Source organism: Mus caroli, chromosome X (genome assembly GCF_900094665.2).
Source record: "Mus caroli chromosome X, CAROLI_EIJ_v1.1, whole genome shotgun sequence".
In the NCBI taxonomy this organism is placed as follows: domain Eukaryota; kingdom Metazoa; phylum Chordata; class Mammalia; order Rodentia; family Muridae; genus Mus; species Mus caroli.
In genome coordinates, this window is record NC_034589.1 from 148,357,624 (window position 1) to 148,370,260 (window position 12,637).

Consider the following 12,637-nt stretch of genomic DNA (forward strand, 5'->3'; position numbering starts at 1 on the left):
TTTTTTTTTGTGAGACAGGGATTCTCTGTAAAGCCCTGGCTGTCCTGGAACTCACTTTGCAGATCAGGCTGGCCTCAAACTCAGAAATCTGCCTACCTCTGCCTTCCAAGTGCTGGGATTAACGGTGTGTGCCATGACACCCGGTGTTAATTTTCTTGAGACTTAATTAGTTTTCATGAAAATAGGTTGCAATCCTGCACCACACTTCGGGTTTTCTTGTATGTGGGCTGTTTCTACCTGTACTTTCTGCCCCTCCCACTTTCTGGCATGAGTCGAAGTTGTAGAAAACCCTTATTATAAGCCAATCAGAAGCTAACGCTGCATTCTTGGACTTTCAGAATGAAGAACCCAAATAAACTTCATTTCTTCATAAATTACTCAGATTTAGGTGTTCTACAGCAACATCAAACTGGCTAAGCCATCTCCTTCTAGCTAACTAACTATCAGGACCTATCCTCAGACTATTTTTAACAAAGCATATCTCAGTGGTTTGGAAGGGAGGAGCTATAAACTAGTTCATAGTGCAAAGCCACAGATGACAGTTCCTGCCAGGAGAAAGCCGTTGAGCCAGATGACGAGCTCCTTGGGTTGGAACAGGCAAGTCTTGTCAAACAAGGGGCAGAGTCGGTTTTGAAATCCTTCAGCAGGAAGCAGTTTGCCTTCCTGTTATCCATACTCTGGAACCTTCAGATATGTTTCCTTCCTGGTACTGTAATGGTAATAATCAAATATAGCTGGTTTGTCCTTTGAAGGATGACGGGTTATTTCCGTTTGAAGCATATGCAGTCAGAGGTGAGCATACACATACTTAGATCTATGTGCCCTAAATACATGAGGTCATAGAAGGCTTTAGACTCCACTATAAACCAGGAAATGTTGCCTCTCTGGGTTTTATTGTTACTGGTATTTTCTTGTTGTTTTTTTTAATTAATTCTCAATGCCTAGATAGTGAGTGATAAGGTTTTTAGACTCCCTTGCCTACCAGCTGATTGCTGCAGTCCCCCTGAGCATCATCACCATAGCAGGGGGGTGGGTTCCTCCTATACTCATGGCCCCACATCCACTGCTCTGTTTTCAGCTCTTACCTAGAAGTCAAGCAGCCTAAAGCCACCCAAGTTTGGAACTGGGGTTTTGGTCTTTCACCAGGGAGAGAGGGATGAGAGAATAAATGGAATGATTGATTCTAAAAATGCAGGACTTTAAATGCTCGCCTGAGTTGAAGGAGCTAGTTGGTATGTAGCTGTTAAAGTCCCCAGAGGATCCCTAGACCTACTGCTGAACCTCCTGCCGTTGCCTTCTTCCAGCCACAGTTGAACATTTGGAAGAAAAGCAACTCAGGGGTCTGTTCATCTCGGTTTCTTCGAGCATCAGCAACTGCTGTGTTTCTTTATTATTGCCACATTTTTGCTGGTGATTTGCTGCTCTGCTTTTTCTGTCCTCGTCACCCAGTTTGGCATATTAAAATATAAAAGTAGGCCCATGTGCAGTACTTCCAAGTTTTGAGGAGGTGGTCTAGAGCCATATGGGTCTTGAAAGTGCAAGGAGGGGGATGTGGGAGAGTTTGGAGGGGGAAGAGGAAGAGTGAAATGATGTAATTATAATCAGTTGAACTTACGGAAACCAGAGAAAGTGGACTCAGTCCAAAAGCAGGATGGGGTGGGGAGAATAAACTCCCTCTGCTAGCTGGTACCTATCCAGTACTGACAGCTCATGGCTTGCAAACTAGCCATTCCTTTTCAATCCTATCCGCCTCTGCAGTGGCCATGACACTCCTCATAAATGCAGACCCCGCCCCCTCCTGTTGCCACGCTCACTGGCATACTTTTTGGGACCACTTTTCACACCGTCTGTTATTACAAAAATTTCCATCCTCTCTCTCACCCTCCTTTCTCGTCTCTTCTATTTCTTCCACCCAATTCCTTCCATGACACGTTTCATGTATCGGCTGCAGTCCAAACCTTACACATCAAGAGGTTTTAGTTTTGGCTTGGTTTTGTTTTTACATGGCCCAGTAATCACAGAAAGTGTGATAGTTTGTAATTGTCAATATCTTTTTTTTTTCCTTTCCCCACTTATTTTGAGGCAAGGTCTCTGGGGTAACAGCTTCTACTACAGAGGTTTCTGTGAGATTGTTTATACATTATTTTAAACTAAGGCCAGAGAGATAGCTCAGCCAGGAAAAGTGCTTGAGTTTGATCCCTAGGATCCACAGAGTGGAAGGAGAGAGAGAGAGAGAGAGAGAGAGAGAGAGAGAGAGAGAGAGAGAGAGAGAGAGAGAGACTATTCTACAGAAGCTGTCCTCTGATCTTTCTGCACATGTTGTGGCATACGTGTGCAAGCTCACACACATTACCATGTGCACAAAAATAAGGAAAAGAACATTTTTTTTAAATGAAGAGTATTTCAAACCAGCAAGGATGAAGAAAGACATCCAGAAATAGGCATTGTTGGGACTTGGCAGGGAAGAATTAGGCCATAGGGTGTTGTCAGTTTCCTGACTAAGCAGTAACTCTGATCCTCAGGTCAAGGAAGATTAAATGGCAAGGTCTCAGCAATAACTTCATTAGATAAAACATATAGCCATTCCCAAACTAGTTTATACCAAGACAGAGGAGGACGCAGGACAGAGTTAATAGGGAACTGGAAAAAGCTGACAAAGGGAATAGAGTACTGAGAGAGCCTGAGTCACAAACACACCCACTCAGTGCAGGGCCTGTATTCAAGGGCAAGAGGCCCCGAGAGCAGCTTGCTTTTTCCTAATAAAGATCATTGTCTGCTTATGCATACAGCACAGGGAAATATCAAGGAGGAAACATACCCAAGTGTGTACACACATAATTCTGCTAGTCAGAAACCACCACTTTAAAGATACTTCTTTTCCACTCATTCTACCTTTTTTTTAGTATGTTAGAGCATAGGTGAGGTCATACTGTAACTGCAATTTGATAACTATTTCCTCCTTGCAATCTGACCATCGTACTGTTGCCTGTGCTTTGATGAATTCCGTGTGTATGCTATTATGCCTGCCTCATGGCTGTTCTCCAGCACTGGGCCTTCATCGTGGTTAACAATGTGCTATGGGTCAAACAGCCCTGGGCTTTACTTCCAGTTCCTCATAGAGTTGCTACATGAGTTACCCAAGTCAGAGATTACTAACTCTTCTTGCAAAACTATCGCCTCTCAAGTTGAAAGATGATAGTAATATTATTATAATTTATAATAATTTATATAATTTATTGCTGAGAAAGGAGTGCTAGGTGAGATTTGTACTGATCTCCAGCTTGTCAGAACCCTTTGTCTTTCTTACCATGCTATAGCCTTTGCTCAGAGTAATTTGGTGGAATCAGTAACTAATGAAGAATCAGGCTGAAAATGTATTGAATCCAGAGCGTGAATGCTATGATGGCCCCTCCTCAGATAAAAACACATAAACAGATAAAGACAAGAACAAATGTTCTTGTGTGTCTTGCATACTCTGGATTTTATTGGAAACATGTTCTTTCTGCAGTCTAGTACTGTGGCAGAGAAAGGTGAGCCAGAGTAGGGACTAGGTGTCTGCCTTTTGTGGTCCCTGTGGTAATGTCACACTATAACATTTTTCAAAACCAGAAGATACTCTTTGTAGGTTTCTTAGAACCACAAATATATGGTGCCCGAGAGAGTAAGGAGTGTCCATGGTGATGTGAAGCATCCAGCCTCATCCTCTCAGTTCCCCGAATCCTTCCTTAGTGGTATCACACTGGATGGTTCTCCCCTTCCCTTATAGCATCACAGTACAAGATGGTGCCTGGCTATGTTTTCTGAGCACTGAAATGTTTAGCCAGTTCATCTTTGTCCATCTCCCTCCTATAGTCAATCTTGAATGACAAAAAAAAAAAAAAAAGCCCACAAACTCTGAAACCAGTTCAGGGATGAATACTATTGATTGCATTGCTACTTCCATCACCTATGGAGGAGCAATGTGTGATAAAAAAAAATAGTGGTCCACTTCAAAAAAAAAACCACATCCATCCAATTTAGCACTTATAGTAAGGTATAACTGCTCTATGAGAGATCTCACAAATGACCTTCCTTCCTCAGCATAAAAAGAGGCAAAACTGGGGGGGTGGGTGCTGAGGGGGGAAGACTTGCCAGGCTGCAGTAGACTCTTGGTCTGCATTTAGTTGAAGGGTCCATACACCCCTTCAGATCTAATTTTGAGTCTTCATGGTCACTGTTGTTGAACCAAAAATCACTTGTTATTCAACCCATTAGACTATTTTTTTGGATATTTTCTTTATTTACATTTCAAATGTTATCCCCTTTCCCAGTACCCCCCCCCAAGCCCCCATCCCCTCCCCCTCCCCCTGCTTCTATGAGTGTATCCTCTCCACCCACCCACCCTCACCCACCTCCCCACCCTCCAGCCGATTAAATCTTAATTGCAAATGTGGCTTCAGCTTAGGGGCACCATCGTGCTTGCTGGTTTCAGGCCATTTTTGCTGAACTGAGCTTTTCTAGAAGGCTGTTGTAAATTTAGGAAGAGGGAAGCTGTGTTTCATTTGTTGGTCCGAGTTTTGTTTTGCTGATTGAATTTGCTTCAGTGTTTATTTAGAGGTGCCAAAAGAAAGCTGGTGTCTCTAGAGAGAGAATTGCTCTTTTTTTTTTTTTTTTTTTTGGAGAGGCCCCTTAAATTGTCCACGCTGTACATAGAAAACAGTGTCTGTGGTCTGTCTATGATACTACAGCTTGCCAACAGTCTCATGTGTAATTTTGATTGATTTTTTTTCAGAGACCCAAGAAACCGCCACCTCCATCAGCTCCTGTCGTCAAACAAGGGGCAGGTAATGTACCTTTCAGGTCCAGCAAACAAAATGTTCATCTTTCTTTTTGCACAAATTCAAATTTTCTTTGTTAAAATTCAAGATTTTTGGATCCACAGACTCCTACTGGTTTTGGGGTTGTTGTGATTTGGTCTCAGTAGGCAGGTTTTAAATGAACTGCTGTTTTTCCTAGACAAATAAATGAAAGAACCCATATCACTAAACCGTGTCTCTGCTACAGTGCAGAAATTGGGGTTCTCACGGAGAATGGCCAGGAAGTACTAGAAAATGAAATGGGTCTTTTTTTGTTTGTTTGTTTTGCAAACAATCTGCTTTTGAGGAGCAAAGACTCAGTTATTGTCCTTACTGAGGGTCGGTTTCCCATGGGATGGCGTCATTGTATATGAACAGAGAGCTGCTGGGGTTTCGCTGTCTTTCCTATGTGGTTAGCCAAAATTTGCACTTACTTCACTTCCAACAAAAAGATGGTTTTTCTAGCCATAGATACTTTCCCTCTTGATTATTTTCTAGTCTTGAAAACAAAATCTAGTCACTCATTCTGTGTAGTTTAGATATTAGGCATGAAAAGTATAGGAAGAAGTGATGTCCCTGCATGGTGGATTCTCATACAGAAAGATGATGGATGGTGCTTCCCAATGGAACACTGTTTTAGGATAGTCACACTTAATCGTGGAGAGAAATTCCTTCTGTGAATGACTATTTAAGTGGTTTGTTAACAAAGCGAGGAGGGAAAGGGACAAGAGAGGATATAAAGACAAACCACATGCCATACATGTATGAAAGTGTTACAATGACTTCTAACTTAGTAGTGATTTTTTTCAAAAAAAAAATCAAAGTTTTTTTAAGGGACTGCAGATTTAGAGGAAAAAACTATTTAAGATTACATTTCTTTCTTACTTATTGGGCACTAATTAAGAACTACAGAGATTAACATTGGGTATTACTTCTACCTCAATTCCCACTAACATTGAACAGTTTCATTTTGCCACCTAGTGGCTCTGGCTATATAAATATTTTATTGTGTTAAGATTAAAATAGACTAGTCGCATGTTTTTTCTCTGAAGACCCTTTTCTCTAGAGGCCTTAGTAATCAGTCAGAGCCCAAGGCGTCGAGCTGAGCAGTTTAAGAATTGGGTAGCCTAGAATCAAGTAAGACCAGGTTCTTAGAGATAGTAGAATTGTCTTTAGAAATGACACTTTATGGTAGGTGGTAGACAAATTCTTTTGAAATAATTTTATCGTATTTGCAATGAATCTCTCCTGGGTAATGCACAACAACATTTTGTCTTCCGGCTCTTTTATCTTGAAGTATCTTGAGAATTGCTTTGTAATGAGGAAATACATAAATATTCATTTTCCTATTGTGATATGATATATTACCAATGTCCTTTTACCAAAAGAACCCAGGCATGTAAATGATATAAATCAGAAACAGTGTTTAATGTATAGTGTCATTAAAGGTTGTCACATGAAGTATGTGTTCAATGAAATTTTAAAATTTTTTTATCTCTTGGGGCCTCATAATACTGATTTCAATGCCTAACACCCACTGATGGGGCCAATCAGGTGGGCAGTCAGGTACTCATCCAAGTCTATCAGAGAGTACTTTGGACTGTTTTGTGCTGTAGCTAGTTCCCAGTGCTCTTGTATGCCTGAGGCCAATAGCAAAGATGAGGCCCTCAGGTGAGGGAGCAGTGGCAGGCCACAAGAGCAAAGGAGAAATGTAAAGTGGTATATGGGGAAATAGGTAATACTTAAAGAATTCAGGCACAGAGAAAGGATTTAGGGAAAACCACTGCAACAAATCTGCATATTCATCAAGATTATATTCTAGATATTTCTGGTGTATGAGAAACCACTCCAAATTTTGTGGTATAAAATAACGATCTTTATAGAGCCATAGATTCTGTGGGCTAAGAATGTGAGTAGCGCATGACCAGAATGGTTAGTTTCTATTCCATCAGGCCTGGGGCAGTGGTTTGAAAAGCTGAACTAGCTGATGCTGGTGTATCCACCTAAGAGATGGCTGCCTCATTCACTTGTTTTGCTACCTATGTTAGGAGTGACTGGGAGACTGGGCTTAGCTGGGGCTGCAGGCCAGAGTATGTTTGCATGGCTTCTCTGAGGTAGTTGACCTCTGATATGGATGTCCAGTATTCCAGAAAATAAAGTGTAAGCTAAATGGCCTCATAATGTAACCTTGGAAATAGGGTGGAATTATTTCAACTACTAGTCCAAACATTTGCAAGGCTGGCCCCATTCCAGCCAAGGGAATATAGACAATGCGAGGTCTATCGAACAATTCCTGGCTATATCCTTAGTTTATTACAAGAGAGAGTCCTTATGAAATCTGTTGTTATTTATAAGATATAATAAGCTTGTTATGATTCCTTATTTATATGTTTTGATGAGTAAATTATTCCTATACATTCTGCATGCCTACTTCATCATAATCTTTGACTTTTAATGTTCAAACAAAGAGTGTTTAAATATTTAAAAAGAGTTATGGTGTTTTATTAATTAAATATTTATAGGCATGCAAATTCTTCTTAAAGACACAGTCTATATCTATATCTATATCTATATCTATATCTATATCTATATCTATATCTATATCATCTATCTGTCTATATATTCCCTATTTGGCCTAGAACTTGTAGTGATCCTGCCTTGGCCTCCCAAGTGCCAAATATATAGGCACGTACCATGGCACCTGCCTATGCAAGCCAATTTCATGACATAGACTAGAAATGAGTTCTGCTATGTTTCTGAACAATTAAGAACTGCATAACACCAGCAGCCCTCTCATGGGGAAAAAAAAATCTATTGCCTTTGCTATACTTGATAAATATTTAAATGCGAATGTGTCAACTAAATAAATTCAGAAAACATTTTCTGATTGCAATTAGCTTTTACCTCCTAGGTACCACAGAGAGAAAACATGAAATTAAAAAAATACCTCCTGAAAGACCAGAAACCCTTCCAAACAGAACAGAGGAGAAAGGTATGAGATCAGTTCTTCACTGGCACCTCTTGAACAGCAAGCAGTGAAGCCGTCATGGCGCTAATCCCAATTACCCACACAGTTTGCCTTTTCTTTGGAATGTGGTGGTTATGGGTTTGTTTTGATTGCTTCCAAACATCTCACTTTGAAAGAAATATGATCGGTTGTGTGGCACTTTCACAGGGACAGAGTTTTTCATCAAATCTAAACCAACCAGCCCAGTCATTGAACATATTAGGGCTTTTCCATGATGTGTCTACTATTGCCATCTTGCCTGTACCCCAAAGTTGGTGGTTTGTAAGTTCATCAAGGGCCTGCACATATCTGATGCTTTCTATCTAATCCCTCCACTTTTCTCAGTATCTTGTGGGGAGGGGTTCATGTACCATTGATAAGTGGTCTTGGTTTGCTGAAATTACCATTCAGACAAATGAAAGCCCTCATCTTTGGTCACTGCTGGGCCCTTGACTCTGGCTAATAGCATTACAGACACATATTCCTGGCCAGGAATATTGAGGGGGTGGAGGTTGGGGGGAATGGTCATACTGGGAAAAGCAACTCAGTCTCATAGTTGTCAGACAGAGTTTAGAAATTCCATTGGCAGAGAGGTCTCTTTAAGCCTCATGCAGCCAGGTTAACAGATGTGCTTGATTCCCATCACTCTGGGTGTCTTTCCCAAAGAAATCTGCATGCCGTGGAAGGGTTCCTTTTACTAGGTGGCCAAGTTTTGATTGATCACACATTTTTATGGGAAAGTGCTATGTTATTATGAACAGGAAGCCAAGCAAATTCCATTTTAAAAAGCAGTTATTTTGAAGTCACAAGAGAAATGCTAAATTAATGAATATAATTATCTGGAGGTGCTCCTTGGTGGCCTTGTGAAATTTTATTGCGGAATTTAATATTTCACATCAGCCTACTGAAAGTTTTGCCAACATTGCAAGCTGTTAAAGATCAATGCCTCTTTCTTTCTTGGTGAGCAGGTAAAATTTGAGTCATTAGAACCTCATTGTGAAGGCCAAGCTTGTGTTAGAGATTAGTGGGAAAAATTGCTATTCAGTGTGTGCCCCAATCAACAGCTCTTTGCTAAAAGCATGTGCTATGAAATAACTAAACACCTACCCTCTGTCCTCATGGAGGACTCTAATATCTGTACTCTAGCTAGGCTCATGATGAAGATACTTCATCCCTTGTCCCATACTGACTTCCTTACAGATGTGTGTATGAACAGCCATTCTCCTTGGCTGACCAAGTTGCCACACAGCCCTAAGTCTTCCTCTTAGTCCTTGTCCTATGCCACAGTGAATCAGGGAGGCAGAATCCCTAGTCAGAAGCAATAGACCCTTCAGGGAACCAGTGTCTGAGTCTTAGCATCCCTGTGATGAGAATCCATATCATGCCATAGTGCAAGTTACTGTCCCTGTAGCACAGCCAGGAAGTTAGCTCTCCTTAACATTTTAGCTTAGCCCCTCCTTTTCTGGCCCTAGTGTGCCAGAAACTGAGTTTATATAATTCCTGGTTTGGGTTTGTGTTCCTTTAGAAATACAGGAAGACAAACCCAGTGATACCTTCATAGTACCCTAGGAGGCACCGAAAGTTGTTGCCACATGGTCTCATGCCTGTGCTTGCCAATGAAAGGTATTCTGAAGACAAATACAGGAATTTTACCTGTGCTTCAATGACACACACACACACACACACACGGAAGTTCAGTGTTTATTAGTAAGAATGTGGGTTAATGCTTTTACTACCAAGACAAGGCTAGTTTGAGAATGGGAAAATTAAAACTGCCATTGAACATCACCCAATTTAACTACCATATCTAGATTCAAGCTCTTCCAAATAGTTCCTTGACTCCAGAAACTGACCCCACAATCTGAGAAGTCCCACTCTGTCTTTCAAGTTCAAAATCTGTGTAGAGATCCCTGAACAAGCTATTTCCTGAGCAGTGTCCTCTCTTATTGGCCGATGAGCTTCTTAGAAGTTTATCTGAGAAGTGTAAGGGCAACTCTTTCCCTATACCCAGTAGAAGATCATGTGGGCCATATAGTAAAACCTATCAACTATGGAATATCAGTTGTATGCCAGCACTGCACCGGATCTTAAGGAGATGTTTTATCCAGGCTTTAAAGGTTAAGTAGGAGCTTGCTTGGAGGTCAGTGGCAGAAGGACCAGCACTAGCAAAATCACAGGAAGAAGAGTTCTGACTCCTTCTAAGTTGGCTATAAATAAGTAGTGAGTGGTGCTCTCAAAAATGGCATCAATGTGTGTGTGTGTGTGTGTGTGTGTGTGTGTGTGTGTGTGTGTGTGTGTGTGTGTTTTAAATCAGGGAATAAGCAAGGTATATCTAAATTTTGTCACTGACATGAGGTCTGTCTGTTTTCTTCATGCTTGCTTCCTCAAAAAATGAACTAAAGAAAGACCAGAGAGAGAGCCAAAACTGGATTTACAGAAGCCTTCAGTTCCTGCCATCCCACCAAAAAAGCCTCGGCCACCTAAAACCAATTCTCTGAACAGACCTGGTGCGTTGCCCCCAAGAAGACCTGAGCGACCAGTGGGCCCACTGACACACACCAGGTACTGCTATGTTCTCACCAAGGCGGGTGGGCACGGAAATTGGCGAAGGGATGGGAACCAAGCTTTGTCTAAAGATTCCAGCCACTTTTTTTTCCAGTGAGAAAGTGGTTGCAAGGTGTTGGGGAGCAAGCATGGTGCAGGTTGTAGGATCAATAGATGAGAACTGGGCACATGCCATGTGGACCCTGCTCAAAGCCAGGGCATTTTCCTGAGGTTTGTCAGAACAAGGCCAGCTGCCTTACAGACTGGAGATGCAGGTGGTATACTCTCCTTCATCTCCTAGATGACTTTGCACATCTTTGCATACCTCGCTTATAGCTGTGTCTTCTAACTCTAGCTATTCTGTGGTCCCTTGAGCTATGCCCTAGGCTCTGTCTACTCTTCATAGCTTGGTATGGAGTACAAGAGCTGCATACCAGATTTTCCTGGGGCATGTGTCTCTGAATTCTAAGACCCTCAAAGACATGCCTGGCAACATGGCAATTTCTTCATTGTCAAGTTCTTTACTGGCTGTCTAATACATATGTTGGTATTCTAAAATCAGAGTTGGTATTGTGCATTATAGAATTGTACAGACAAGAAACTATTGAAATCTCTTTACTAGTTTTTACCTAGAACTTTCTACTATTGCATACCTGCATAATATATGTTGGTGTGCTACATCAGAGCAGGTCAGTCAGTAGCTTTGAGATCTTCACCTGTGTCTGTCAACATGCTAAAGTCTATTCTTATAAGCTGTTTGCATGGTAAGCATTGTGTGCAGCTTCCAAGGTCCTGTGTTGAAAGCAGGCAGTCCTTTAGGCTTGAATCTTAGTCCACTTCTTTGCAAATTGTTCTTGCTAACCTACCTTTCACCATCTATAAACTGAGAGAGACACTGAAATTCACCTAGATATAATATTCCAATATGTAACACGTGCTTATAAAGTAACAATATTTTCCTTGCTAACTATTAAACTGTGTAAACTGCAGTAAGACAATAGTGTTTACTTAACTTTTTTAAAAATGTGGTGGAACTCACATAACATACAATTTATCATCTTAACCATTTTAAATTCATGGTTTGAATTACGTATACTCACATCATTGTACAGTCATTTCTAGAAGTTTCCCCCTCTGGTATAAGTGCACCTCTATACCTATTAAACAGTGTCTCACCATTGCTGCCTTCCTGTAGTCCTAGAAGCGATTATTCTATTTCCTGACTCTATGATTTCGACGCTTAGTTAGTTGATATAAGTAGAATCAAAGTGCATGGCTGTTTTTACTTTGCACCATGTACTTCCTCAGTGTTCCTCTGTGTTGTCACACGGCCCATTTACTTACAATAAGAAGAGTAACAAGCGCCCTCCCAACACTGACCAAATAGAGACACTTCATGGCTTAGATGGCTGAGAGTTACAGAAAACATGTCTGTCTGTGGGAGGTAGTCTGCCCAGCTGAGCACAGAGCTATGGACATCTCTAGAGCAAGTAAATTAGCATTCTGTAGCTATTGTACCAAGGTTCAGTTGAACCACAGCCTCTGTGAAACGGCCCTTGTGAGAATGAATTGGATTATGACCTCCGATGTTCTGGTCAGGTTCCTATGTGTCATACCCTCTTCTAATGGATGGTAAAGAGCTCTTTGGGTGTGATGAGGCCACCTGAAAGTCCCAGTAACTTGAGCAACAGCCACATCAGTGCTGTGCTCATCCCAGAAGCTAATACACCAGAAGGAAAAGGTTATGCAAACAGAGAGAAGCTATAGAGAATATGAGCTATCCAAACAGATAGAAGATATCGAGCAAGAAAGATCACCTATCACGTTGTAGCTTGCAAAAGGACAGCCAAGGCCACACACTGCCAAATCCTGTTGGTGTTCAGGGGCTATACACATCTCAATATAGTCAATCCCATGTTCTAACATACTCCTGCTGCTTTTTATAATGATCTAATCAAACAAGCAGTGGTACTCTCACTACATCCTTGTCTTTGAAAGTTACCCTCAATACTGTGGTTATGGGATAGGTGAAGCTTTGCAAGCTAGAGGCAGCTTGTCATCCTCACTGTGCTAGCAGGCCCAAGAGGTCACATTTACCTCCTGCCTCTGCCTAGTTCTTCTTAGTCTCCAGTTCTCCAATCTACTTTGTGAGGTAGGAAGGTGGCTACCAAGGAGGGTGTACAAGGGCTTTCTTTCTCTCTCTCTCTCTCTCTCTCTCTCTCTCTCTCTCTCTCTCTCTCTCTCTCTGTCT

At 41.4% G+C, this 12,637-nt stretch overlaps 1 protein-coding gene across 6 annotated transcripts in view; it reads left to right on the forward strand.

Annotated features, from left to right (window-relative positions):
- Window positions 1-12,637, forward strand: part of Sh3kbp1 (SH3 domain containing kinase binding protein 1) — a 346,384-nt gene that overhangs the window by 279,445 nt on the left and 54,302 nt on the right. For all 6 annotated transcript variants that reach the window (XM_021152670.1, XM_029473429.1, XM_029473430.1 and 3 more), the window contains 3 exons: window positions 4,772-4,823; window positions 7,747-7,827; window positions 10,245-10,404. In XM_021152670.1, the coding sequence (XP_021008329.1) occupies window positions 4,772-4,823; window positions 7,747-7,827; window positions 10,245-10,404 (293 nt within the window). The remainder of the gene's footprint in view (window positions 1-4,771; window positions 4,824-7,746; window positions 7,828-10,244; window positions 10,405-12,637) is intronic.